Raw genomic sequence first — 26207 nt, forward strand, 5'->3', positions numbered from 1 at the left:
ATGTGCTTCCCAGCAAACCCTGATTACAAATATCTGAACATGTGCGGGGTTTATAACAACTCTATTTATGTCCTGTTTAGTCCTAAACCACATTCAGTACGTCTCAATGGGCTTTGACAGGCCCAACTGGTCTACTTGCAGAACCTTCTTTCTTAGGCAGCAGCTCAACATCAGAAACCAGGATCTAGAGAAATTAAAGTGGCTGGGACTGAGTGGCTATGGTAGAATCCCTAGGTACACGTCAAGTTCAACAATGGTCCATCTTGGACAGCCTAGATGATATGATCATCATAAGTGGGTTTAACTGTTATGGGATTGACACTGTTCCACACATTAGCTCAAGATAGTGACTTAATTACCAAATATGCTTTAGAGTATTCACTATTCCTAGAGTATTCCACTATTCGATCAAGTAGCAATTTTGATGCGGCGGCGCTGTTCCTCTTCCACAACAGCAGGGGGCGACGTGCGGCTAACGGCGGTCGTAGTTCACTGCCACAAGTACGGATCAGCAGGCGCGGCAGAGGAAGACCCTGTTGCTTGGTGACGGACAAGCCGATAAAGACTTCCTGTGTATCAGCGGGTGTAAATTGTTAAAAGCACAGTGTCACAATGGTGGAAATCAAAGCCGATTAAGTTATGGCTGCAGCGGGCAGCCGCGTACAGTCTCAAATGTGAAAAATAAACAAGTCAAACACACCCTCATGGATCATTACAGTTTTATCAAAGTTGTCGGGAAAGGGAGCTACGGAGAGGTGACTCTGGTGAGGCACAAAAGAGATGGAAAACAGGTAATCTGGCTACGTCTTTCAAAAACGATACTCCTTGACGATTCGTGATTTCTTTAGCGATCTCTGCATACGTTTACCGAGCTAGGATGCTAACAGGATCGTGTCACATTAGCCTACTGTAGCTAACGTTTAGTTTAACCATCTCAGTTGCTTGCTAATGTTGTAGTTTATTATTACTGTGAACGTCAGACACAGAATTGTATCTCAGTTCTGGAAATTGTATGGCCTTTACATCTTCATAACTGGATTATTGTTGGAGTTCAGAATGCGTGTCTCTTGTTTTCAAGATAATCAACGTGTGAACCTTTGTGGGAGGCAGATTCAAGTTTGAATGAACAGACTGTCAGTTGAAGCAGACCAGTTATCATGTTTATGTGCCTTCTTTTCTTCCATAGTTTGTCATTAAGAAGCTGAACTTGGTCAGGGCCTCAAAGCGTGAGAGGAAGTCAGCAGAGCAAGAGGCGCAGCTCCTCTCCCAACTGCGGCACCCCAACATCGTGACGTACAGGGAGTCCTGGGAGGGAGACGACTGCCAGCTCTACATCGTCATGGGCTTTTGTGAAGGGGGAGACCTGTACCACCGTCTCAAGCAGCAGAAAGGCGAGCTTCTGCCTGAGAGACAGGTGGTAGAGTGGTTTGTCCAAATCGCCATGGCTCTGCAGGTATCCCCTCCTCAGTTGTATATGGACATTGTTTCTGTATTTTGCTTGATTTACAAGTATTTGTGATCATTTTTTAGTATTTACATGAAAAAAGGATCTTGCACCGAGATCTGAAAACTCAGAACATCTTCCTGACCAAGACGAACATAATCAAAGTGGGTGATCTGGGCATTGCTCGGGTGCTTCAGAACCAGAATGACATGGCGAGCACTCTCATAGGAACCCCCTATTACATGAGTCCAGAGCTTTTCTCCAACAAACCATACAATTACAAGGTGCTCTTATGCTTTTGGAATATTGGAATGATTTTTTAAAATCAGATAGAGTTATTAAACCATTATAAGTAGAGCCATGCCTCTGTTTGTCCTCCGCAGTCAGACGTTTGGGCTCTTGGGTGTTGTGTGTATGAAATGTCCACACTGAAACATGCCTTCAATGCCAAAGACATGAACTCCCTTGTGTATCGCATTATAGAGGGCAAGGTATGTGTGTCTAGTTTCTCAGTATTAAACATTTTGTCTGTCTTTATATTATACTAGGGGTGAAATAATTTCCAAGTGATCATTATGGATCAATTTAAGCCTTACGATTTACATGTTAACTCTGTATTGTTTTGTATGAATTGTTTGGTCTTGTTTCTTAGCTTCCTCAGATGCCAAGCAAGTACGACCCTCAGCTTGGAGAGTTGATAAAAAGGATGCTGTGTAAGAAAGCAGAGGATCGGCCAGATGTCAAACAAATTCTCCGACAGGCTTACATCAAGCAGCAAATTGCTGTGTTTCTTGAGACCACCAAAGAGTCAGTCATCATGGTGGAAGCACAGTATGGTTTAATAATAATTACATTGTGTTGATTGTGATAACCAAGTCTTGCATTCTCTCACTCAGGAAAACTGCAAAATCTAGGAAGAAAGCTGTCAATAATAAGGCAAGTAGTTCTGCAGTAGTTTCAGGACCTGCCAAGGGGGACCGGCCCCAGTCTGACCAATCTGAAGGCAACGCTAGAGGCAAAAAGGTATGAAATGGATGGACTTTAATCTAGAATGTGTGCTGAATGTGTAGGACAATAATAATCTGTGCTTTGTTTGATTTGTTTTTAATGAACAGAGACAAGATAACAATTTGCTTCATCATACACCATACAGTGGTGTTACAGACAACGTGCCATTAAAAACACCTCTGCGACCAAAGTCACCAATGCAGGATGTCCTTAACCATACGGACCAGTCTATAGCAACCATTAGTAACATAGAACTTAACATGTATCCTCAGGAGGCGGAGGAGCAAAAATGCAAGAAGCTGCCACAGGCAGGCTCTGATACAGAATTTAGCAATGAACATAATCACAGGTCTTCTGTGAGCAAGAAGGGCCAGAAACATGATCCACCTCAGCCACGCCCGCAAAAGTCCAGCTTGGGTGACAATGACAGAGACAAGAAGGTATCGTATGTGTCTCCATCACAGTGTCAGTCTTCTAGCCCCAGCATTCTACCTGCTGATATAGACAGAAAAAAACATGAAGTGAAGGTGTTCCAAGGGGGTGCAATGGAAACCACAGCTCCACGCAAAGCTGTAGAATCATCTCAGCACCATCATGAGAGGATGGCTTGTCCTGAGGTCTTCATAACCCCTGTGAACAAGGACATCAAAGATGACACCATGGCACTTCTCAAGGGAGCATCCCACCTGAACTATAGTGAAGAAATCAAAGTAAGATGGTTTTTTTTTGTAACTTCTGTAGAAATTATTGTTTACTATTAATTATAATTAAATAAAATTAAAAGGGGCAACACAGTGGTAAGCGACATGGCCTCCCACCTCCAAGGTTGGATGCACAAGGTTATCCAGTTTCCTCCTGCCATCCAAAGGCAAGCACATTAGGTTAATTGGTGACTCTGAATTGTTCAAAACTGTGTGTGTGTTTGCACCCCACCCTGGGTGACTACTCGCCTTGTGCCCAGTGTCCCAGGATGGGATACAAAATATGAGGGAGTACAATAAAAAAAAATATTTGATTTTTACAGGACAACTTGGAGTCTACAGAAAAACTACTGGAGCCTTTTGTTCCTATGCCCATAATGGTAAATGTAAAAAATATTGTACTTTCAAATATTTCTAATAATATTCAATATTTTGCATGATCATGCTAGTGATTGTAAAATCACAAATTCCCATATATGAGAAGTAAGAAAGTGACAAACTGATTTAGTGTAGGAGAGCTTCTATGGTATTTATAATAACCCACAACTGATATGAGACAGTATAGCATTATAGTGGAATAAGATTGGTTTTATTGGACTTCTTAGGAGGTTTGCAATCCTGCCGCTCTCCCACCCGTTCCAGAGAGGGGGGCTTCTTCTTCAGCAGAACCTTCAAAGTCAAGGCAGCGCAGACAGAGGCACAGAGAGAAAGATGTTGACATCCATAAAGGGGTACAGTTATGTCTGCGCTCTTAAATTTTGGTCCACTGCATTTAACACATCACCCTTAGTGCATGACCCTCCCTTTTTTAATCTAGTCATTTGTCTATCTACTCAGAGTAAAGCAAGTTCCAGACCCCTGCCACCTCCGCCCGTGGAAGCTCCCCCCATTCCCACAAGGAACAGGGACCAAGACTTGACAGAGAAGTCTTACCGTGTACCATCTTCTAATGACTGCACCAAGGAGAAGATTGGCCTCACTCAGGTGAGAACCACCATAGTTACGATCTCAGAAGGAGTCAGTTTTCCTCAGCAAGGAAATGTTTATGTGCTCTTTCTAAAACTCAAACTGATATCTGTAGAATCGTCCGTTGTCAGCTCGGGAGAGGAGGAGGCTACGCCAGTCACAGGAAAATCCAGGTTGGTCATGCAGAGCACTTTTGCATGTTTTGTGCACAGTATACCTCTAGTCTTTTATAAGCATTCAAAACCAATACTAATAGGAAACCGATGATTACAAAATAAAAGGCGCTCCGCCCATGTACCTTTTCTCTGCAGTGGCATGCAAGGCATCCTATGATGTTGTTTCATTAGGCTGTAAACAGAGCGACCAACCAGACTACTGCAGGTCTTCCATGGAAACAGAGAAGGTACCAGCAGTTGTCTTACTGTACAGGGATTAAAAATTAAGTGGTCATGAAATATCTACACAGCAAGCAGCACATGCAGAAGATCCAAATTAATACCCAAGTGAACTTGAAATATCTGTGATTGCTGTTCTCCTAAAGCAGAACAAATCAGAACAGAGGCACTCCGATGAGGACGAGTGCAGCTCCTCCACCAGTTCCACGGAGCGCTCCGAGTGCGAGCGCAGAGAAGGGTAGGAAAGTGAGACGATGCTGAGCAGGAGTATTCTCTTCATACAGACCTGTGCTTGCTCATGGCTGGGCTCACAGTTTGTGCCTTGTATTGTGCAGAAAGAGCGAGTCCAGTGAAATGCTAGATTTGGTGAAGATGATGACGCAGACCCTCCGTATGGATAGCGGGGACCCTATTTGTGAACCACATGGGCCGGGGTTTAGTTCTAAGACCCTAACTGAGTTCAAGATTAATCGGAAGTACAGAGATACCCTGATTTTGCATGGAAAGACCCCAGAGGTTGAGGAGGACTTCCAGTTGAATGATCTGTCACCAGGTTTGGCACGATCATGGACCTTGACTTAAGCTGTGGGACAGTGGCGTCATCATTTCTTACAAACTTTCCCCCTTCCCTTCAGATGATGCCTCTGGGCCAGCCAAGATCAGGAGAGTAATAGTGCAGCTGCGGACAGATGTGGTGAAAGGCCTGGGGGTGAAGCTGCTGGACAGAGTTCTGGAAATCATGCAGGAGGAAGATGAAGCTGAGTGTGAGGCAAGTGACTGTCAGTACAACTGCAAAATAAATAGATTTATGGATCTTCACAAGAACAGACTTATTCATTTTTAAACAATTGTATCCTCGCCAGCCACTTGATAAGACGATTTGAAACTTATTCCTGAGGTTTTTTTTATATAATTATATAGTGCCCACTCCCCCTGGATTTAATCTTCCATTTAAATATCTCAGTATTTCAGTGCCACTGTGAATTAGCAACCTACATTTCTTAATGACAACAACCTACATGTCATAAATGCGATGTAGTTTGGTTTGTGCCTTACAGTTCTGTTTACTTTCAAACAGCAAAAGCTGCGTGAGCAGATGGGCGAAGACAAATACAAAACATATGCTGTGATGGTTCGACAGCTGAAGTTCTTTGAAGATGTTGCATTTAAGGACTAATGACTGTGAACGACTGAAGCTGGCTTAAAAAAACACGTCCCTGCTGGCACAAATGTATTAAAACAGGTCTCAAACTTGGCCACATCCCACAAAATCACTTTATATAAATCTATTATTATGATGACAACAAACTACAGATCCCATAATCTTGGTGAATTAGCAGATTCAGCTGCAGCAAAGACCGCATTCCGCAAGGCAACTGAAGCACTGCATTATGGGATCTGTAGTTTCTGTTATTGGTGCTTCATATCGCCATAAAGTGATGTGGCCCGCAGGCTGAGAGTTTGACACCCCTGTATCAAAACAAGGAGCACAAACATTCAAGTCTGTTACAGTCATCCCTTGTATCATACTAACATGTTTCTAATACAAGATACATGTGATTTTTTCAAAAGCAATAATTGATATGCAATTTTAGTAGTTTGAAATGCTTTTTTATATTGAAATAGGATCCTAGCTTAATATATCATCTTTTCCATGTTACTACTGTCTTACGTATATTTTGTACATCCGTAGTTTATTCTACTTGTTTTAAAATGAAAATATGAATTTATAATAAAATCAATAAATAAAGTTTGAGTGTTTTTGTTTTGTCAACTGGGAAGAATAAATTAAACATTATTACCTTAACATATTTTAAACAGTAATAATGAGAGTAAAATAATACTGTGTGTAAAGAACCATTTCTTTTATTGAACATGTTGTAACACTCATTTACAGACACAATTCTTTGCCTTTTTGTTTCACATTTGCATACAAAAATTAATTGCAGGGGTGGGAATGAACTCTACTTGTGCTTCTTCTTCTTGAGGTTCTCTTGAGGTTTCTCACGATTCTCTCCAGATGGTTCTGCAATGGCTGGTTGCCAGTACAGGGGATGTCGCCGATACATGGGCCAAGGGGGCAGGGTGAGCTGTCAGAGTCAAGAAGAAACAGTTAATGTACAGTCCTTCGCTGAAGCGGTGAACAGCAGAGTATTTTAAGTGTTTTACTTGTCTGGACCAAGTTTACCACTAAAAGGTGCCACCCGCTGTTACTGACCAACTGGACTGACAGCAACAATTCTTTGCCTCTCAAATACACACACACACTCTACATTCTGGACAATCTTTATGTGAATACTTGTAGAAAGGACATGGAAACCTAACTTTAATCTGTTCTTTACTGTTCTACCTTTACATTGGTCACTGTGACACTCAAAGTTGAAATAATAAAATATATTTTACACATGCAATATGTTCTGATCTGTGTCTGAAAAGACAGTGTCCAACTGCAGTAACAGCATTTGTAATTCAGATAAAGAAATACATTTTTACATAGAGGTATAAGTTCAGCTAGCATCACACTCTGTGTCTGTATGTGTGTGATATATATATATATATATATATATCACAGGCAGTGGTGGCCTAGCGGTGGCCTAGCGGTTAAGGAAGCAGCCCCGTAATCAGAAGGTTGCCGCTTCGAATCCTGATACGCCAAGGTGCCATTGAGGTGCCACTGAGCAAAACACATTCCCCACACACTGCTCCCTGGGTGCCTGTCATGGCTGCCCACTGCTCACTCAGGTTTCATTGTGTGCACCGTGTGCTGTGCTGCTGTGTAAAGTGACAATCACTTGACTTTAATTAATTAATTTAATGTATGTACATATGCATGTGTGTGTGTGTGTGTGTGTGTGTGTGTGTGTGCGTGCGTGCGCGTGAGAAAGAGAGGCAAGCATGCAGGCTCAGAAGAAGTCTATTCTTCACCCGGTGTAGCTCGTAGGGAGGATATTTATACAGACGGACTAAACTTACCAGACAGGACATTGTGAAACCAGCCAAAACAATGTACACCGTCCACCCAAAATGCTGAATAATAAGACCGTAGACGAATCCGATGACCTGTGAAGAATTCACATTAAATACGACAGTTTCCTAGAGTAAAACGAGGTTAAAAAAAAAAAAAAAACACCCTTTGTTTAATTCTAACACTGACCGCTGAGACCAGGATGATTCCTTGGAAAATCTGCTCGGCAAGTTTTTGACCCTTATAGTCCTGCAGATGTAGATAAAAAAAATTCTCAGTGTGAACCGCTACATACCCACATAAATCAATCTGCACATCACAGCTGGTTCTTAGGAAAACTCAACCTTTTAGAAACTTACCATATGCGTCGGGACGGACTTGAATATCGATAACATTTTTATTATTTTTACAAACGTATTAAAATGCGTTAAGTGGAAAAGGAAAGACGTATTTCCTGGTCAACCGAGTCTGCGCAAAGTATTCTGGTAAACGTAGAATTTGAGAGGACCCTCGGGAAGTGAGAATGGGGCCTTTTAAAATGCCTTTAGCTAAGAACGCTTGTAATAGATTGCCTTTTGGGAAAACATTTGCATTGAAAGCCTGTGATAATGTATATTTATGTTGCGTTTATAAATAATGAATCAACTCAACAACGTTTTCTTTTGCTCAGGCAAACATATTGGCCAGCTATGAATTCATTAAACATGGCGTCATGGGATACCGTCGGAGAATCGATGTAACATCATAAGGATGACCTGGTAAGCTAACGCTAACCGACAGCGGACTATCCACATGTGTAGAGGATTTTTCCTTTTTCTTGTCAACGAACACCAGCGATTGCCAGGAGGATTCGGCGGAAGAGCAGCGAACTTGTTGATGTTGAGTTGGCATTTTGACTTCGTGAAGAGAACAGTTCGTGGCTGGGGCTGAGTAGACAGGTGAGGCTGCCCAGTTGCTTATGTGTCGTGGCGTTTTTCTTGAACTGTGCACCGTTTTAAAGGCGGCGTCTGTTCTGCCCCTCTTTTTGTTAAGAACTACACAGACTAAACTGTTTTATATTTTTGGTGTTCAGATGAAACTGTACCAGTAGCCGAAGGGAACAGGCGCAATGACAGTGCGGAGAAGTAAGTTAAGCGTGCATGAGATGCGCGTATTAAACTCACTTTTAATTTCAACCAATACGTCACGGATGTATAATGGCATGCAATTTTTGACGATTAATCCGCATGAGATGTGATTGAGTAGCGCCAGAACACTGCACTTTGGGTTAAATATTTACGATGTGACTGACCAGCAACGTGCATTATACGCGCGTGTGTGTGCAACATTCTACAGTCCACATTGCAGTGCATTATCTGCGCTAGATCCAGAGTGTATGTTTGCCGTCTCAGATGTGTGTCATTTCATTTTTTGCAGTAAATGTGGTCATTCTTGTGCTGCTTGCCATTGCATGCTTGATCATCATGCATCGAAATCTCCTGAACCTCAACGACTTCTTGAGGCGGGAAAATGCAGGTACTTAAGCAGCTTCGTCTATGACACGTGTCATTTATATATGAGAGATATATAAACTATTTGCAGTGAACATTGTGAAACACTGCAGCACAACACACATATCAAAATGTGTCCTCTGCTTTTAACCAATCACCCTTGGTGAGCAGTGGGTAGCCATGAAAGTCGCCTGGGGACCAGTGTGAAAGTGAAGTGATTGTCATTGTGATACACAGCAGCACAGTACACGGTGCACACAGTGAAACGTGTCCTCTGCATTTAACCCATCACGCTTAATGAGCAGGGGGCAGCCATGACAGGCGTCCGGGGAGCAGTGTGTGGGGACGGTGCTTTGCTCAGTGGCACCTTGGCAGATCGGGATTTGAAGGGTAACCTTCTGATTACGGGGCCGCTTCCTTAACCACTAGGCCACCACTGCCAGTGTGTGGGGACATTACCATGGCAGTTTGGGATTTGGACCCGCCACCTTCCAGTTGTTGGTCCGCTTCTTTACCCTTTAGGCCACCGCTGCCCTGTTTAGTTGTATTGTTCCTGTTCTGTTCTGCTCTTGTGTTGCGCCATGGCATTGTTTCGTTTTTTTGCTGTGTGCTGTGTACAGATGATAAGACGATAAAACCTACTACTACTATATGAATTTGGATGCTTGTTATTTCTTTTTCAGATGCGGTACAGGGGGGTCTGCTGCCTTTTGAGCCCGACTTTTCGGCTGACAATAAGGTCAAGGCCATAAGGAAGGGAGAGGAGATCCCTGTTGTCATCACAGCTGCAGAGGAGAGACTGGGGGCAGTGGTTGCTGCAATGAACAGCATATATCGCAACAGCAAGGCCAATATCGTTTTCAACATTGTGACACTAAACGCTTCCCTGGACCACTTGAAGTATATCGCGGGTTATTTTTCTGTTTTATCCAATCCCATACCCTCACATAATACTTATTTAGTCACTTAAAATGAAATCCTTATATGTTCCAGGGTCTGGATGAGCAAAACGACTCTCAGTGACATCAAGCACAAAATCGTTACATTTGATCCAAAGACTCTGACTGGAAAGTTTTCTAATGATCCACAGGAGCTGGAAGCGGTGAAACCAGTACGCTTTCATTTTTTTTTTTATTTCTGAAGGCATCGGTTTCTTTTAGCAAATATGTTCTGACTCCTTTTCTCTCTGCAGTTGACCTTTGCAAGGTTTTATATGCCTTCATTCTTGCCTGATGCCGAGAAAGCGATTTATCTGGATGATGATGTAATTGTCCAAGGTCTGGAGATGTTCTCTAACAGTACTTATTTCCATGCCTAACAGGTTTGTTAAGAACAATTCATATCTCCTCTGTAGGTGACATCCAAGAACTGTTTGACACTAATATTAAGGCGGGACATGCAGCAGCCTTCTCAGATGATTGTGACTCTGCATCTTCAAAGGGAATTGTCAGAGGGGCCGGAAACCAGGTATTTAAAAAAATAAAATAAAAAGGCAATGTGTGGTGATGCCACCTCATGGAACGCCTCTTGTTTTTGTGTTGTACTTCATTTCATTTATTTATTATTTTCATAGAATAACTACATTGGTTTCTTGGATTTCAAGAAGGAGTCAGTCAAAAAGCTCGGAATGAGGGCCAACACTTGCTCTTTTAATCCAGGAGTTATCGTTGCCAATTTAACAGAATGGAAGCTTCAGAATATCACAAGCCAACTGGAAATGTGGATGGAGCGCAACTTTAAGTATGTGTGTGTGATTGCATGATTGAAATTTGAAAATTAATGATTGGAAATTTATTAGGAGTGAACAATTTGCCCTTTAATCTTTAGGGAAGATCTTTACAGCAAGACAATCGCAGACAGCATAACAACTCCTCCACTGCTTATTGTTTTTTACAAACGACACTCAAGCATTGACCCCATGTGGCATGTCAGACATCTTGGTGAGCATCAAACCCGACCCTAGGTTCAGAATTAGAAATGGTCCATTACAATTTCATGTGATTTATGGTGGATGGGGTTTATTGGCACATGTTGGTTTGTATTTGTACAGGAGCTACTGGTGCTGGGAACCGCTATTCCCCCCAGTTTGTCAGAGCTGCCAAATTACTTCATTGGAATGGACACTACAAGCCATGGGGACGAGCGTCTTCATTTTCCGAAGTTTGGGACAAGTGGTACGTTCCAGACCCTGAGGGGAAGTTCCACCCGATTCGTAGACATCCCGAGGAAAAATGAACTGGAAGGCAAGTTAAACTTCTGGAATGGAGTCTGCTGTGTTTCAGGTTTTTCACTCCAGCTGTATGTGCTGTGAAAAGATGTCTACAGATGTCTAAGTGATTCTGCCAATGGATGCAAAAATGTTAAAGACGATGTGGAGAGGAACACAGCACCACAAACCAGGCTAAAAGTCTGCCTGTACATTAGTCATAGGACATACGCAGTATTATTATTCCTTTTTTTTGTTGCAAACTGGGCACGCCACATTACCAAACCACTCAGTCTTTTACACTCATATGCAAACCACCTCATTGCTCAGGTCATGATGCCATTTTGTGATACGTTTACAGTTGTGTTTGTATATGACAGCAATAAAGATTATAAACTTTTACGACTGCAATATCACACAGCACAGGTACAGACAGATTTAATTGCTCCTTTACACTTGTATATTTACACTGAACATGGGCAAATTTGCACTTTAATACAGAAAATTCAGACAAAGTCTGTATTAAAGTCATAGGCATCATCTGCTTGGTTGACAGATGGCAGGTCAATGTTGCATGACTGAAATCGGACTTTATGTACAGATGGAGCTGAATCTGGTACTTCCTGCTGCGGGTCCTCATTTTCTCCAATGTCTACATCAGCATGCTGGAAAAACAAAAAACTAAATTATGCTTTCCATTATTAAAATAACCACTTGCAAGATTTCATTTATGCACCTCATTTTCCTCCTCCTCCTTCTCATCATGCTGCTTAGGCTCGTCCTCCACTGGCTTTTGTTCAGGAATTTCACTTTCATTCAAGATTCCCATGGTTGGACCTTTTGAGGTGAACACAATACTGGCTGCCTGGGTGGGACATTTCACACCTGCAAAGTTATGTGATAGAGTCAGATCATACTTACTTATAAAGTTGCAGCAAAAAAAAAAAAAAAAAACGAAACCCTACGTTTAACAGTTTCCTCATTATCGCGTTTCAGTTTGTCCATATCCAGGCTCCGTTGCATCTCTGTTACCATGGAAGCAGAATGGTATGGAGGCAAACTGTGCTCATCAGGGGGTTTACAGAAGTAGCTCAGTTTTGGCCTATAAAAAAATTAAAGGTAATAAAAAGTGGTTTAAACTCTGACCTAGAAACCAACCAATCGGTTTAATTAAAAAAAAATTCATGCTCACCCGGTCCAGTCATTCAGAAAGGTTGTAGCAGCCAGGTCTGTGTTAAGAACACCACCTTTCTGCAAAAATCCACGCTTCTTTGCCAGACACGTAAAAAATTCCAGGGAATTCCGGTAGTCTGGAACGTTGTACTGAAGCATGACCTTTTAAATACAGGTTACTAATTGTGATGCTGTTATTTATATAGTCATATTAAAAAAAATCATAAAAGATAAAAAAAAAATTTCAAGATTCATGAACCTGCTGTTTGTCGCACTGCTTCAGTAGAGTTGTGGCTGAATCCAGTGGACTCGCCTGTTTCTCTTCTATCTGTAGACTTCTCAGCACCATGGAAACTGCTGGGTTGGACGGGGATGCTACGACACCAGGGGTGTCAATCATCTTGACATTTTTGCATATGTGCACTTCTTGCTTAGTCCTGGGAGGACATTACAGAGAGACAATGTCACCACTTTTCTCTTACAATAAGTATAATACATATATTGTGTAAATTTGTTCTGAAGCTCAGTGTTGGATTGAGTATAGACTCCATGGTCTTGTCAGATCATCAAATTCATCATGCTTCCAATTCAGTGCTGCATGTCCCCCACACCCCCACAGGAAGTATAACGCACTTGGTGATTCCTCGCTGTACCCCAACATGACAGGCTCTGATGCCCTTCAGGGTGTTGATGAAGCTACTTTTTCCCACATTAGGGAAACCTAGAGGGAACAACACCGCCACATTTCAGCATTTCAGCAAATTAATAAAATATAAAAGCACAATAATTTAAATTAGAGTTCAGAGTTGGATTATTATGTCATCAAAGATATTCAATAATTGAAATGTCATCATTTCTCATTAGAAGCAGTGCATGGGTGTTATAAACAAGAACTTCAGACTTCTTACCAACGACACCAACTTTAAGGACACAGTCAGGCTCCTGTGTTTTTGAGTAATCTGCCAACATCTGCAGCAGGGAACTTTCACCCAGGGCAGTTCCAGCTCGGCTGATGTCTACCACTGCATTAGCTGCTCTGCTCTTCTTCTGTTGCTATACAAAAAAAAAAAAAAAGAGGAGGAAAATGGAAAAACAAGCAAACTGAAGGAGAATGATGCTACTTAAATGACACATTGAACCTACCACAGTTCGGTCCAGCAGCTGCGTGGAGGCTTTGAAGACCAAAGTCGGACACTCTTCTTCAAGATAATGAAGCCATTTCGTGAGATTCTCTTTAGGTACAAGGTCTGAGGAAAGGTGTGTCAAGAGACACTTCATTAGAGCTACTCGTTGTCAGATACGGGCAAGTTAATTGACCATTTGAATAGCAAGCGTCTAGGGAGTTCATGATTAAATCGAAACCAGGGAATACAAAAGTAAAAACAAGCCAAACAAACGTCATCACATATCACAGACAACAATAAATGCAGCTTTAATACAGACCTGCTTTGGTTAACAGGAACATCAGCTTCTTCTTTCCTCCATGTTTAAGTACAGCTTCTTCAAGCTGGGGGCACCGGCAGCCAAGCGGGTCCCGCGCATCCAGAACTTCAATCACAACGTCGGAGGCCTCGATCACCTTTCAAATTATAATATTTACACATGACATCATCCAAAGGTTCAGCCGTGGGTGCATTTAATGAATGTATTTCCAGATAAATTTAATTTGTCCACGAACCTTGTTAATTTCAGCACATCTGAACCTTTTGTCACTTTTGTTGGTGGGCGCCTGGGGTTTCTTCTGCCTACGTTCCTGTGAAATCAGGTCTGATAAGGTCACACAGGCACAAAAAAAAAAAAAAAAAAAAAAGATCCTAACCCGAAATGATTGTCCATTTCTTAGTTTCAACCTTTTTTACTTTCTTGGCTTTCGGCTCTGCAGCCGCACTGGCAGCATCTCTGGCCTGCTTCCTCTTCTTGGCTCGCTCCTGTTGGTTGGCGAGTTTATTTTTCTGCTTCAGTTCTTCCAGCTGTTTGCGGAGACATTTAAATATTCAGGTTCAACGCGAGCGATCAATGCATTTTTACACAACCCTTATGGAACAATGATCTGTAGACAGATGAAGGTACCCCACCCGTATTTTCCTCTGCTCTGCTTCCCTCAGGACCTCCTCTTTGAAAGGTGCGCTGTTGGGCACCCCCAGATCTTTCTTCACGCGTTTCTTTACTCCGTTCTTTTTGGCGTCTTTGCGCAACTTTCGGTTATGCTCCCTTACCTAAAAAAAGTGGCAGAAAAGAACGTCGCAGTAACTCGTAATCCGGCCATTAACCAGCCATTGCCGAGTAGTCGCGACCAGCTCACCTTTTTCTGTATTTTAAACCGCTTGGCGCAGGACATGCGCTTACTCGCCTTCTTTAACTCTGGGGACGACAGGAAAACGTGGCTCAGACGGCGACTAAAGTAGCACGGGCCGTGTAAACAAACGTCGGGGACAATACAGCCGTGCGCCAAACGCAACACAAGAGCAACTGCCCATGAGCAATTCGTAAAAACGGCACCTACGCGCACAACGATACTTACTCGGACGCTTCATTTTCGTCGAACACACGTGGACTCCGCGGCAGGAAGCGAGCGAGCGGCCGTCGACTTCCGCTTCCGGCGGCTGGAAACGACGGGGTTAATTTTTTTTCTCTCTCTCCACCTCGCCCCCCCCCTCTCTCCTCTCTCTATAATAAATCAATCAATCGCCCCCCCCCACCCCGATTGTCGCGCATCGCGACGAGACTCTTTATTATCCGTGGTTACAAAACACAAAAGGTACGAGAGTCCCGGCCCCTGTCCCCCGTCTCCGTCCGCCAGACACCAGCAACATCCCGCACCGTCTCCTTTGTGCTTCTTTTTTTTCCGCCTCCTTTTCTGCTCCAGACGATTGGCTGCGGCGGCTTTTTTGGCACCTCGAGCTGTCATTTAGCGGCAGACACAACGGGGAGGTGGGCATGTCTGGCTAAATCTCTCCGCTGTGGCGGCTGACGGTCCAACCCAGGCAAGCAATTTATTTTCACTCTGCATCACATTGCTGCTCCTGCACACGACGGCTTTTATTAGATCTGTGTGTGCATGCACCGGACCGTTATAAAGCTGCAGAGGCACAATCGAAGTTTCTTGTCTGGGAAGTGTTGTTATGGTGACGTGCATGCAGTTTTCTTATTGCATGTATGATTGCAAATGGCACTGAAATGTGCACATTCTTTTATTGCTCCATGAGGGCTGAATGATTAAAATCAGACAGTGCGTCTGGGTTGTTTCAGACATTGAAAAGGTGCATTGTGTATAATTCTGTGCATCATTGCTTTGAAAAGAAGAACGGCAATTTTTATATTAACATGGAAGTTAACATTATATTAATTTGAAGCGTTGGGGAGAAATGGGCTCGAAACGAAGGAGAGCTACATCACCCTCCAGCAGCGTAAGTGGTGGGGACTTTGAGGATGTTCAGACCCCAGCAATGCCCTCAACTAGTCGCAAGAGGAGACGAATATCCAACATTCCCACTGTAGATCCGGTAAGACAGATTCACGTTGTTGCACGTTCTGATTTGGGTCCATGTACGATTGTTTTAATTATGAATGGTTTTTGTCTCCTGCACAGATCGCAGTGTGTCATGAACTGTACAACACTATCAGAGATTATAAAGATGATCAAGGCAGGATGCTTTGTGAGCTTTTCATCCGTGCACCGAAGAGAAGGTTGTGAATATGACTTTCATTTACTTAATTCATTCAAAACATGAAACTTGAATTGCTTTCTTTTACAACTTTTTCACAGGAATCAACCTGATTACTACGATGTGGTGTCACAGCCCATTGACATGATGAAAATCCAACAGAAGCTGAAGATGGAGGAGTATGATGATGTGGAACAGCTCACTGGTGACTTCCAGCTCCTGTTCAACAATGCCAAGGCGTATTACAAAGTAAAGCATCACCATTTCTGCTCTGTCATTGCCACAGTCACAGATGGAGATGAGCCTGTCAGAGTAAAGGTCCGTTGTTTGTTCGCTCTGTGCAGCCAGAGACTCCGGAATTCAGGGCAGCGAGCAAACTGTGGGATCTCTACATCCGCACGAAGAACGAGTTTGTGCAGAGGGGCGACTACGATGAGGATGACTGCGACGGAGATGATGCACATGATCATCAAGGAATGTCCAATGAGGAGGAGGTCAGTGCATTTCTAATATTCTGCAGTAGTTTCCACAATATATATTACAAACTGTTTGCATTGAATAATATGTTTGATCCGCTGGACGGGATTTATTTTGATCAGCCTATAAACGCATGCCTCAAGGATGTCCTCGAGCAGCTTCTTGATGCCGTAGTGTCTTACACCGAACCTTCAGGGCGGCTAGTGAGCGAGCTCTTCCAGAGGCTGCCTTCCAAAGCGGTAAGAGGCAGCCCGGCCACAGCACACATGATAAACAGTTAAATCTACAAGCAAATTGAACACTCCGAAACCAACACATGGGATATTTCAAAACACCGACACTAACAAAGAAGAACATTGAATTGAGATATTGAATTAATATGCTCTTTGCAGAAGCATTGAACTTTTTGCTGCAGTAACAGTTTTAAGCCTTTTGGGGTGAGTATGCAAACGGGTTTGCACACTGTTTTGATGGTGGTTTGGGCCCAGGCTTTTCGGGTGTTTAGAAATGAAACATCACATCTCAGTCTGATTTCAGTTTTTGTGTCATTAGGACTGTAAAAAGATGTACTATTGTGTTGCCATAAACTGTAGTCTTGATATGCACCTTTTCCTCCCGTAGCAATATCCAGACTACTACGAGATTATAAAGGATCCAATAGATTTGAAGACAATTGCACAGAGAATACAGGTACTTTGTGTTGACAGGCAGCACTGGAGAAACGAATCTTCAGGCTGTGCTAGCATGCTAGTACTTGTTAAGAAGTTCATTTATCCTTAGAAGTGTTTGGTACGTGTGTCAATTGGCCTAATTGACGGGAGAATCTGAAAAGACTGCATTTCCTATTTATTAATGCACTTTATCGTTTATATTTTCAGATGGGGTACTATAAAAATGTTCACCTTATGGCAAAGGACATAGACCTACTTGCAAAAAATGCCAAGACTTATAATGAACCTGGCTCACAGGTGTTCAAGGTAAGGTGTTTTTTCAGCATGTGGTCTTTATTAAAGAAATGCTGCACTTGTATATTACGTAACATAAATTTTTTACAGGATGCAAACACCATCAAAAAGATCTTCACCCAAAGGAGGGCAGAAATTGAGCATTCCGAGCCTGTCAAATCCAGTATAAGAATAAGGTATTTTTAATCTCTCTTTTTTTTGTTGTTGTTGAAATTCTATTCAGTGTTCAGTGTAACCCAAGGAAAGATGATTGCAGAGTGGATTTTTTTGGGGTCTTGTGTTCATATTTGTGTCAGGAACAGGCGGACAGTGCAGGGGGACCGGCTGTCTGCCATAACAATGGCCCTGCAGTTTGGTTCCGAAAGCGATGAAGATGGTATTCTCACTGGTGTGTTTTTATTACTATTCAAAACCATTCAGTCATAATGTGTTACAGAAAATTATTTCTCTATACCTGAGAGATCTAATCTCGTCTGTCCATTTTAGGGTCAGTCCATTACGACGAAGGTGAGTCGGAAGCTGAGAGCATCCACTCCAGCATGGACATGAACAACCCCATCTTCCAGTTTTATGAGGCTGTGCGCGGGGGCAGGAATAGCCAGGGCCAGCTCATTGCTGAGCCCTTTTTCCAGCTCCCGTCCAGGAAAGACTACCCTGATTACTACCAGCAGATCAGCCAGCCCATCTCCCTCCATCAGATACGGTAAAGGTTGTCCATGAGGAAGCCGAACTTTAGTCTATATAACAACAGCATTATGGTGAACAAATTTAGCTCCTATGCACATGCAACAACACAGATAATAAATGTTAAATCACAAAGGATTCATCTAAAATAAAGCCATTATCCATAGAATAGGGTGAATGAGTGCTCTCCCTGTTCAGGAACAAGATGAAAAACAATGAGTATGAGAACGTGGAGCAGATATATGGAGATCTCGTACTGATGTTTGAGAATGCAAAGCGCTACAACGTCCCTCACTCCCCTATCTACAAAAGGGCCCTAAAACTACAGCACGTACTGCAGGTCAGAGGTGCTACTGCAGCGACATTCATTTTTATACCCGCACACAACAAGACTGCATCTTAATATATTTTATTTGGAAGAATGCTACTGGTTGGTCACAGATGCACGACGAATCTTTTATAAAATAAAAGTTAGTGCATCTCTGTGGGATGTTTGGTTGTTTCAGATGAAGAAAAAGGAGCTTTTTAGAAGAGAGGACGAGGATGGGGACATTGTGCTCTCCTCTACCGTGACTGACAACAGCACTATTAAGCGGAAGAGGTACAGTACGCCCACACAGCCCTGTCTACGTTCAGCACTACATACAGCAGTAATCTATTAAAGTAGCTGTCCACAGATTCTAATTATGATAATAAAGTTTAGGACCTTGTAAGTTTCCCTCGATGCTTTTCATTAAATTGCAGCCACAAAAAAAACACGAAGAAGAACCGTATGAAGATACTATTCTCGGCCGTCACAGAGACACGTGAGATTGGCAGCAATCGTAGGCTCTGTGACCTCTTCATGGTCAAGCCGTCAAAAAAGGATTATCCGGACTACTACAAGATCATCCTGGAGCCCATGGACCTACGGATGATCGAGCACAACATCCGCTCTGACAAGTACCTGAGCGAAGAGCCGATGATGGAGGACATGAAGCTGATGTTCCGTAATGCCAGACACTACAACGAGGAGGGGTCCCAGGTGGGAGATCACAATCTATGTATAGTGTCCTGCTGAATGTCAGTGTTCCGACCTTGTCCGTTCTCTTGTGGGCACGAGGGGCACACCTTCCTACGGCCGTGCTGCAGAATCTAGTACCGTACCCTCTGTGCTACAACCTCGTGCTAATGCTTGGAGCGATAAATTCACTATTCTGTGCAGCCGCTGGCGATTGACAAAAAAAAAATTAAACATTTTGTGTCGTTCCAGGTTTACAATGATGCTAATATTCTGGAGAAGATTCTAAAGGACAAGCGGAGAGAGTTGGGGCCGATGCCTGATGATGATGAAATGGTTTCGCCGAAACTGAAAATCAGTAAGTGGGTTCAAAGCCAGAAAGGCGAAGAGGTTTAAGAATTAAAACAATGTTTTCATCCTGCTTATACGCCCGTGTGCGTTCTATAAAATGGTAGATCAAAGGATCTCTAACTAGTCCTCAGGGCTTTGAGTTGGAATAACAAAACTGACTGCTGAAGGAGCACGTTTGACTAGGGAAATGCTCAAACTTCATATCTATGGATGCGGCAAGAGAAATGAATAATGGAAGAGTATAAAAGTGAGTCATCGCTTCTTAATTCCATTGCAGGAAAGAGTGGCATCTCTCCAAAGAAATCAAAGTACTTGACCCCACTGCAGCAGAAGCTGAATGAACTTTATGAGGCCGTGAAAAACTACACAGACAAACGAGGCCGGCGTCTCAGCACCATCTTTCTGCGTCTGCCGTCCCGTGCTGAGCTGCCAGACTACTACATCGCCATTAAGAAACCAGTGGACATGGAGAAGGTCAAGAGCCACATGTTGGCTAACAAGTACCAGGATGTTGACGCCCTGGTGGAGGACCTTGTGCTGATGTTCAACAATGCTTGCACATACAATGAGCCCGAGTCTCTCATCTACAAGGATGCGTTGGTACTGCACAAGGTTCTGCTAGAGACCCGGCGAGATCTGGAGGGGGGAGAGGACGCCCATGTGCCTGATGTTCCTCGTCTCATCCAGGAGCTCATCCGCAGCCTGTTTGTATCTGTGATTGGCCACCAGGACGACGAGGGACGTTGTTACAGTGACTCGCTGGCAGAGATCCCTGCTGTTGACCCAGCACAGCTCGACAGGCCTGCCCTTAACTTTGAGATTGTCAGGTCCAATGTGGACAATGGCCGCTACAAGAGGCTTGATGTGTTTCAGGACCACATGTTTGAGGTTCTAGAGAAGGCAAGGCGCTTGCACAGGTGAGACAAGTTCTTACTTGCAGGTAACAAATTCTGAACGCTCAAGGACCAAGTTGATAAAGGCAAGTCCCAAAGACAATGGCCATTGTTTAAGTCAATGAACTGAGTTGAGTGATCTTAATACCTGTCAAAATGTTTGACTGATCCCTCTGAACCAGACCTGGATGATGGTGCTACTGTAAACCCATGTAAATGATTACCCCTGTAGGACTGACTCTGAGATCTTTGAGGATTCAGTGGAGCTGCAGCAGTTCTTCATCCGAATCAGAGACGAGCTATGCAAGAATGGCGAGATCCTTCTCACTCCAGCCCTCAGCTACACCGGCAAACACCTGCACAGCGATGTGGACAAAGAGAAGAAGGAGAAATTGCCCAAGGAGCTGGAGGAGGACAAGCTGAAACGAGAGGAGGAGAAGAAAGGTATTCTGACCAATAGCAGACCAAATAAAACTCAAATCAGAATGTAATGTAATTAATTGGAGTCTGAAGATCTTTCACACCAAACCTTGCTTGCATGATAGTCATATCTCCCTGTTTATCGGTATATGAAGTAAATGTTAATGTCCAACTATTTAAACTTCTGATATGATGCCAGAAGCAGAGAAGAGTGAGGAATTGGCTGGTGGAGCCTGGCAGACGGGGCTACAGCGCACCTACAGCCAGGACTGCAGCTTTAAGGACAACATGTACCATGTGGGAGACTATGTGTACGTAGAGCCAGCTGAGCAGAACCTGCAACCACACATCGTCTGCATCGAGCGACTGTGGCAGGATGATGTTGGTAAAAAATGATTTCCTTTGTAACAGTTGTAAAGAAAAAAAAACATTCTTTTTATGACATAGCTGTCCATTTGATTTTATGGAGTCCTCCTCAGCAGTGTTTCTCTTTGTCTGAACATTGTTGTCTGTGAAGGTGAGAAATGGCTTTACGGTTGCTGGTTCTATAGACCCAGTGAAACTTTCCATCTTGCCACACGCAAGTTTTTGGAGAAAGAGGTTTTTAAGAGTGATTACTACAACAAAGTGCCTGTCAGTAAAATCCAGGGCAAGTGTGTGGTCATGTTTGTGAAGGTAACACTTTCTACTTTTAACGTATTGTTTTAAATATACTTGCTGCATTTGTGGTATAAGGCTGTTTAGACGCTCGATCTGAAAACTGCAGGAGTACTTCAAGCTTCACCCGGAGCTCTTCAAGCCCGAAGATGTTTTTGTCTGTGAGTCGCGCTACTCGGCCAAGACCAAGTCCTTCAAGAAGATCAAGATGTGGACTATGCCTTTGAGCTCGGTGAAGTTTGTCCCCCGTGAAGTGCCCTTGCCCGTGGTCCGGGTTGCCTCCATGTTTGCACCTCGGAATGATAGCGAGAAGCCACCAGAGGTGCCTGCAGATGGCAATGTTTTGCCTTCGGTCGTTGACAAGGTCATTATCATTAGCTGATCACTGCATTAACAATGTGATTTATGAAATATGTTGCTGTTCGTAGATTGCAGCTTGTAGATTGTTTTTTTTTTTTTTTGTTACTGCTTGTCCGTGCAGGAAAAAGAGGATGTACCAGTGGAGATGAGCAGCGGAGAACCAGGCTGTCAGTACTATGAGCAGCTTAGCTACAACGAAACATGGTTCAAAGTGGGAGACTGCGTCTACATTCGCTCACATGGGCTAGTGCGCCCCAGAGTGGGCAGGTACAAGAATGCACGTAATGAATTAGTGCCTTCGTGCTGACTGTCAAAGTTGAAGGCACTTGTTTTTTCTTACAGAATGGAAAAGATGTGGGTGCGTGATGGAGCCGCCTACTTCTTTGGGCCCATTTTCATTCACCCTGAGGAAACTGAGCATGAACCCACCAAAATGTTCTATAAGAAGGAGGTTTTCCTCAGCAACCTGGAGGAGTCTTGTCCTATGACCTGCATTATTGGTATCTTTTTTTCCATCACAGATTTATGTTTTTATTATCCTTAACCAAGAAAAAAATCCTCATTCAAATGTTGTTTTGCTGGCCACCAGGAAAGTGTGCTGTGTCCTCATTCAAGGAATATATTTCGTGTCGCCTCACCGAAGTGCCAGAAGAGGATGTTCTGTTGTGTGAGAGCCGTTACATTGAGAGTGAAAAGCAGATGAAGAAGTTTAAAGGCCTTAAGCGCTTTTCATTGTCTGCCAAGGTTATTGAAGATGAAATTTACTACTTTAGGTGAGCTTTGTGGTTTTTGTTCTTTATTAAAGCCTGTAATGAAGTGAAGACACAGTGAGTCAGATTAAATACTTCTAAAATATTTAGATTAATCAGTCCAAAGACAAGAAAGCTGAAAGCTACCTGCCATCTCACCCTTTCTTTCCCAGGAAGCTGATCGTGCCTCAGAAGGAACCATCTCCCCTCTTGGACAAAAAGATTGAAGAGCTGGAAGCCAAGTTTGCTGACATGACTGATGAGGAACTTGAGGAACTGGGTGAAGATGACAACTTGGATGCCCAGTCCATGCCACAGTTACAGACCCCTCTGTCTGGTGACATGGACATGATGGCCTACGCCCCACCCCAGGTCAGTGTTGACGTCCTCCTCCAGTCACCATGCCTTATGCAATTATTATTCCCCTGTGACAGCTGCGCTCCTTATTTTGGCTTTAGTCCTTACCTAAGACGATAAAGGGCCTTTCCAAGAAGGAAGGAGCGAAAAGGAAAATCAACATGAGCGGCTACATTCTCTTCAGCAGCGAGATGCGTGCCGTCATTAAAGCCCAGCACCCAGACTTCTCCTTTGGCGAACTGAGCCGACTTGTGGGGACGGAGTGGAGGAACCTAGAGGCCACCAAAAAGGCAGAGTATGAAGGTAAGAAAATTCTAAGCATTATTTGATAGTCATGAAGGCATTTATAAAATTCATGAAGAAGTTATTTAAACCATACTGGCCACTTTATTTGAAACACTCATCTGATAGATACCCATTTTGCAGTGTTAAATAATGTAGTCCACACATTTCCTTTTGCATCTTTTAATCCTTAAGTAGTCATTTTTTTACCAAAGGGTCAGTGTTCTACACCTAAATCATATCTGGTCCTTTTGGTTTTGACCACTGATCACTGATGTAGTAGGTGACTGTATGTATTGTAGACATGACTGAATGTACTTTATTTTAATCTGAGCTGTTTCCATTTGTTACTGCTCAGATAAAAAGCTATGTGGTCCGTCCTCTTCATTCCAGAGCGGGCAGCTAAAGTAGCTGAGCAGCAGGAACGGGAGAGGGCAACCCACCAGCAGAACTCCCCGAGAGCAGGTACCCCAGTAGGGGCTCTCATGGGGGTGGTCCCTGCCCCGACCCCCATGGGGATGATTAATCCCACCATGATGCCTGCGTCAGGTAACCCCTCACAGATGTGGATAAACACACTTGGAGCTGGAATAAGAAGCTGAACTGCTAATCTTTTTAGTTCCTCCCATCCTGTTCATACTACGTATGTTCTTTTTTTAATAAATAAAACATTTTACATTTGTATATTGCTTTAATGCATTTAACTGCATGTGCATGAAATCAAATAACCTGCATATCGCTTGTTGACTTTCATTACACTTTCACGTTCAATTAAACACTTTACTTTTATTTCATGGTGCATGACCTTATTAGCTAGTTGCATTATCCACTGATGCATGAATCCTCTGTTGCTACCGTCTACCACCTCCTTCTAAAGGCATGATGGGCATCTGTGGGCCACTTTGATGCAGCTACAGGGCCTTTATGGAATGGTTAGTACACCTTGCATGCCTCCACATCACACAGGGTGCCTGCCTTACCTCATCACCTCCCCCTTGGTATGCCGGTCTTCCCTGGCATGCTGCTTCTGGGTAAGAACAAAGCGGTCAGCCACCCTTCACACCACGCCCTCGCAGTTGCTTCCTTGTCTGCAAGTTTAACTCACTGGAGGGGCTACCTGTACCAAAGGCTCGGCGCACTGGGACTGGTTCGTCAGAGAACGAGCAGATGAACAAGACGGCGACCACACTGATTGTGTCGTTTAGAATTAGCCTTGAATACATTGGCAGATGTAATCAGATCTAATTAGAGCTTATTATGAGTAAATTAGTATACAGCTAGTACTTTGCTTCTTGAATATAAATTTGGATATGAAGTACTCCTGTTGATTCTGCTGCTGGACTGGACCTGTACTGCTTTTTCTACAGGTCTTAATGGTATGAGTGGAGGTCCTGGAAATCCATATGGCTCTCAGGTAACCTAAATACCAAGAGGGAAATTTTTGATGCACTAATAAGCCAGATGTCATGGGGAGTCCTTGTTAATGTCACTTTCAATCTTGAATTAAACTGCTGGTAATCTGCATATTTGGTTGTATAAATGGTACCCCGATGACTCTAGCAGAGATTGCAAACGTTGACACTCCTGAAAGTGAAGGGGATTGTTTTTGTCATTTTGATGCACAGCATAGCACAGCACACAGTGCACACAATAAAATGTGTCCTCTGTCCTCTGCATTTAAACCATCATTTGTGAGCAGTGTGCAGACATGAAAGGCGCCTGGGCAACAGTGTGTGGGGATGATACCTTGCTCAAGGTTACCTCAGTGACACCTTGACGGTTCGGGATAGTCGCTAGGCCACCGTAGCCTCACTGTGTAGAGAACAGAAGGAAACAGGAGGAAGGGAGGGGAGACCTAGCTCTACACCTGTTTATTAACTACTTGTTATGAGTGAGCAATGCCACTCATTCCTGTGGGCTCTTTTCATTTTAAACTTTGTTTTAAAAGAAATGCCTTTAAAGTTAGTCTTCTGATTTTTATACATTTAAACACAACAACAAAAAGTGCTGGATACGTAGTTAATTCCTCCTCTCCATTATACAATTAGTTATATTAGTTACATGTATCAGTTTATTTCCAGAAGACATACTTGATGTGACCTTAGTGAACACTCCCTATGCACAGCATCTTATAGAGTGCTGTTAACATCAGGATCGTAGAGTTTCCTCTTGACTAACAATATGATTCAACTTGTATGTTCCTGGAACAAGTTTTCTGTGACTGTTTCCTAGATGGCAATGATGGGACAAGGCCACCAGGCTCCCCCACCATACCCTGGGCAGGGCCATGTGGGCCAACCGGCCCCCCAGCAGCCTTCCACTCCCATATTTGTGGCACCCCCACCTAAACCCCAACGACTCCTGCACTCGGATGCTTACCTGAGATACATAGAGGGTCTGAATGCCGAGTCCTCCACTGTCAGCAAGTGGGACCAAACTCTTTCTGGTGTGTGTTTAAGTTACAGTATTATGCAATACACAGAACGCATGTGAAAATACCACAAAGTCTTACATCTGTAGTATAGTGTGTATGTAGCTTTTGTGGCTACAAGGAAGTGATTTGTATAATGTGTGTGAATAACATTTCTCAGCTCGTAGAAAAGATGTACGACTAACCAAGGAGCAGGAGAGTCGACTACCAACCCACTGGCTGAAGAGCAAGGGTGCCCACACCACCATGGCTGATGCTCTGTGGAGGCTGCGGGACCTCATGCTGCGAGACACATTAAACATTCGTCAGACGTACAACCTACAAAACATCTGATCCATTCCATAATTTCTCTTAGAAGAGGAAACATTGTAGCTTTTATTGTTTTACTGTACTATCTTTGTCTTGTCTTTTGTAAAATGGGCCATTTAGTTTGTCTGCTTAGGTAGTGTTCTTGTTGTTTTTGTATCTGCATTTTAAATGTATTGTTCTGAACGAGAAATCAGCTGTTGTGTATTGCTCACATTTTCATAAAATGTTAATAGTAAAGTGTCATTGTGTTATTTATTTT

At 43.2% G+C, this 26207-nt stretch overlaps 5 protein-coding genes across 9 annotated transcripts; 3 read left to right on the top strand and 2 right to left on the bottom strand.

Moving 5' to 3' along the window:
• Positions 1 to 534: 534 nt before the first annotated feature.
• Positions 535 to 6198, top strand: nek4 (NIMA-related kinase 4). Of its 3 annotated transcripts, none has more exons than XM_028998474.1 (16): positions 535 to 791; positions 1187 to 1453; positions 1531 to 1728; positions 1828 to 1935; positions 2097 to 2251; positions 2341 to 2467; positions 2560 to 3162; positions 3477 to 3533; positions 3759 to 3884; positions 3991 to 4137; positions 4235 to 4292; positions 4431 to 4522; positions 4661 to 4752; positions 4850 to 5067; positions 5150 to 5283; positions 5593 to 6198. In XM_028998474.1, the coding sequence occupies exons 1-16, from the start codon at positions 705 to 707 to the stop codon at positions 5689 to 5691; spliced, it is 2568 nt and encodes an 855-aa protein (XP_028854307.1). In that variant the 5' UTR covers positions 535 to 704; the 3' UTR covers positions 5692 to 6198. The 3 variants fall into 3 exon arrangements, with proteins under 3 accessions (XP_028854307.1, XP_028854308.1, XP_028854309.1); XM_028998475.1 differs by having other exon boundaries at positions 4664 to 4752; XM_028998476.1 differs by lacking the exons at positions 4431 to 4522; positions 4661 to 4752; positions 4850 to 5067.
• Positions 6199 to 6358: 160 nt separating this feature from the next.
• On the bottom strand, positions 6359 to 7999 carry spcs1 (signal peptidase complex subunit 1). The gene is made up of 4 exons (XM_028999125.1): positions 7839 to 7999; positions 7669 to 7728; positions 7488 to 7574; positions 6359 to 6604 (listed from the first exon to the last, which is right to left on the bottom strand). The coding sequence occupies exons 1-4, from the start codon at positions 7872 to 7874 to the stop codon at positions 6479 to 6481; spliced, it is 309 nt and encodes a 102-aa protein (XP_028854958.1). The 5' UTR covers positions 7875 to 7999; the 3' UTR covers positions 6359 to 6478.
• A 180-nt stretch (positions 8000 to 8179) lies between these two features.
• On the top strand, positions 8180 to 11577 carry glt8d1 (glycosyltransferase 8 domain containing 1). Of its 2 annotated transcripts, XM_028997771.1 has the most exons (10): positions 8181 to 8417; positions 8552 to 8603; positions 8896 to 8994; positions 9653 to 9869; positions 9963 to 10080; positions 10162 to 10246; positions 10324 to 10436; positions 10543 to 10709; positions 10797 to 10909; positions 11020 to 11577. In XM_028997771.1, the coding sequence occupies exons 2-10, from the start codon at positions 8588 to 8590 to the stop codon at positions 11202 to 11204; spliced, it is 1113 nt and encodes a 370-aa protein (XP_028853604.1). In that variant the 5' UTR covers positions 8181 to 8417; positions 8552 to 8587; the 3' UTR covers positions 11205 to 11577. The 2 variants fall into 2 exon arrangements, with proteins under 2 accessions (XP_028853606.1, XP_028853604.1); XM_028997773.1 differs by lacking the exon at positions 8896 to 8994 and having other exon boundaries at positions 8180 to 8417.
• Positions 11578 to 11588: 11 nt separating this feature from the next.
• gnl3 (G protein nucleolar 3) lies at positions 11589 to 14971 on the bottom strand. Its single transcript, XM_028997770.1, has 14 exons — positions 14870 to 14971; positions 14651 to 14709; positions 14424 to 14564; positions 14199 to 14318; positions 14027 to 14101; positions 13792 to 13927; positions 13492 to 13595; positions 13257 to 13401; positions 12982 to 13069; positions 12608 to 12785; positions 12368 to 12510; positions 12141 to 12277; positions 11912 to 12060; positions 11589 to 11840 (listed from the first exon to the last, which is right to left on the bottom strand). The coding sequence occupies exons 1-14, from the start codon at positions 14880 to 14882 to the stop codon at positions 11682 to 11684; spliced, it is 1647 nt and encodes a 548-aa protein (XP_028853603.1). The 5' UTR covers positions 14883 to 14971; the 3' UTR covers positions 11589 to 11681.
• pbrm1 (polybromo 1) lies at positions 14959 to 26185 on the top strand. 2 transcript variants are annotated; one of them, XM_028997768.1, is made up of 29 exons: positions 14959 to 15332; positions 15702 to 15851; positions 15938 to 16035; positions 16115 to 16262; positions 16358 to 16507; positions 16613 to 16729; positions 17112 to 17180; positions 17369 to 17467; positions 17546 to 17631; positions 17752 to 17843; positions 17942 to 18158; positions 18338 to 18479; positions 18646 to 18740; positions 18884 to 19163; positions 19392 to 19497; positions 19768 to 20407; positions 20616 to 20827; positions 21003 to 21188; positions 21321 to 21478; positions 21570 to 21824; positions 21942 to 22087; positions 22163 to 22320; positions 22410 to 22593; positions 22743 to 22941; positions 23028 to 23229; positions 23602 to 23757; positions 24576 to 24622; positions 25441 to 25654; positions 25800 to 26185. In XM_028997768.1, the coding sequence occupies exons 2-29, from the start codon at positions 15714 to 15716 to the stop codon at positions 25970 to 25972; spliced, it is 4767 nt and encodes a 1588-aa protein (XP_028853601.1). In that variant the 5' UTR covers positions 14959 to 15332; positions 15702 to 15713; the 3' UTR covers positions 25973 to 26185. The 2 variants fall into 2 exon arrangements, with proteins under 2 accessions (XP_028853601.1, XP_028853602.1); XM_028997769.1 differs by having other exon boundaries at positions 17758 to 17843.
• Positions 26186 to 26207: the final 22 nt, after the last annotated feature.

Source organism: Denticeps clupeoides, chromosome 12 (genome assembly GCF_900700375.1).
Source record: "Denticeps clupeoides chromosome 12, fDenClu1.1, whole genome shotgun sequence".
Classification (NCBI taxonomy): Eukaryota; Metazoa; Chordata; class Actinopteri; order Clupeiformes; family Denticipitidae; genus Denticeps; species Denticeps clupeoides.

Excerpts from the sequence above, each read along its gene's own strand:
- gnl3 (XM_028997770.1), bottom strand. Across the intron at positions 13,596-13,791 it reads GTTCCTGTTAACCAAAGCAG|ACCTTGTACCTAAAGAGAAT; the intron begins GTCTGTATTAAA and ends ACCTTTCCTCAG. Across the intron at positions 12,061-12,140 it reads TAATGAGGAAACTGTTAAAC|GTGTGAAATGTCCCACCCAG; the intron begins GTAGGGTTTCGT and ends ATAACTTTGCAG.
- nek4 (XM_028998474.1), top strand. The coding sequence starts at position 705 with ATGGATCATTACAGTTTTATCAAAGTTGTCGGGAAAGGGAGCTACGGA. Across the intron at positions 3,534-3,758 it reads TTGTTCCTATGCCCATAATG|GAGGTTTGCAATCCTGCCGC; the intron begins GTAAATGTAAAA and ends TGGACTTCTTAG. Across the intron at positions 4,138-4,234 it reads AGAAGATTGGCCTCACTCAG|AATCGTCCGTTGTCAGCTCG; the intron begins GTGAGAACCACC and ends TGATATCTGTAG.
- spcs1 (XM_028999125.1), bottom strand. The coding sequence starts at position 7,874 with ATGTTATCGATATTCAAGTCCGTCCCGACGCATATG. Across the intron at positions 7,729-7,838 it reads AGTCCGTCCCGACGCATATG|GACTATAAGGGTCAAAAACT; the intron begins GTAAGTTTCTAA and ends CTACATCTGCAG. Across the intron at positions 6,605-7,487 it reads GTTTCACAATGTCCTGTCTG|CTCACCCTGCCCCCTTGGCC; the intron begins GTAAGTTTAGTC and ends TGACTCTGACAG.
- pbrm1 (XM_028997768.1), top strand. The coding sequence starts at position 15,714 with ATGGGCTCGAAACGAAGGAGAGCTACATCACCCTCCAGCAGCGTAAGT. Across the intron at positions 17,844-17,941 it reads TGAAGATGGTATTCTCACTG|GGTCAGTCCATTACGACGAA; the intron begins GTGTGTTTTTAT and ends TGTCCATTTTAG. Across the intron at positions 25,655-25,799 it reads GTGGGACCAAACTCTTTCTG|CTCGTAGAAAAGATGTACGA; the intron begins GTGTGTGTTTAA and ends AACATTTCTCAG.
- glt8d1 (XM_028997771.1), top strand. Across the intron at positions 10,247-10,323 it reads TGATGATGTAATTGTCCAAG|GTGACATCCAAGAACTGTTT; the intron begins GTCTGGAGATGT and ends TCTCCTCTGTAG. Across the intron at positions 10,910-11,019 it reads GTGGCATGTCAGACATCTTG|GAGCTACTGGTGCTGGGAAC; the intron begins GTGAGCATCAAA and ends GTATTTGTACAG.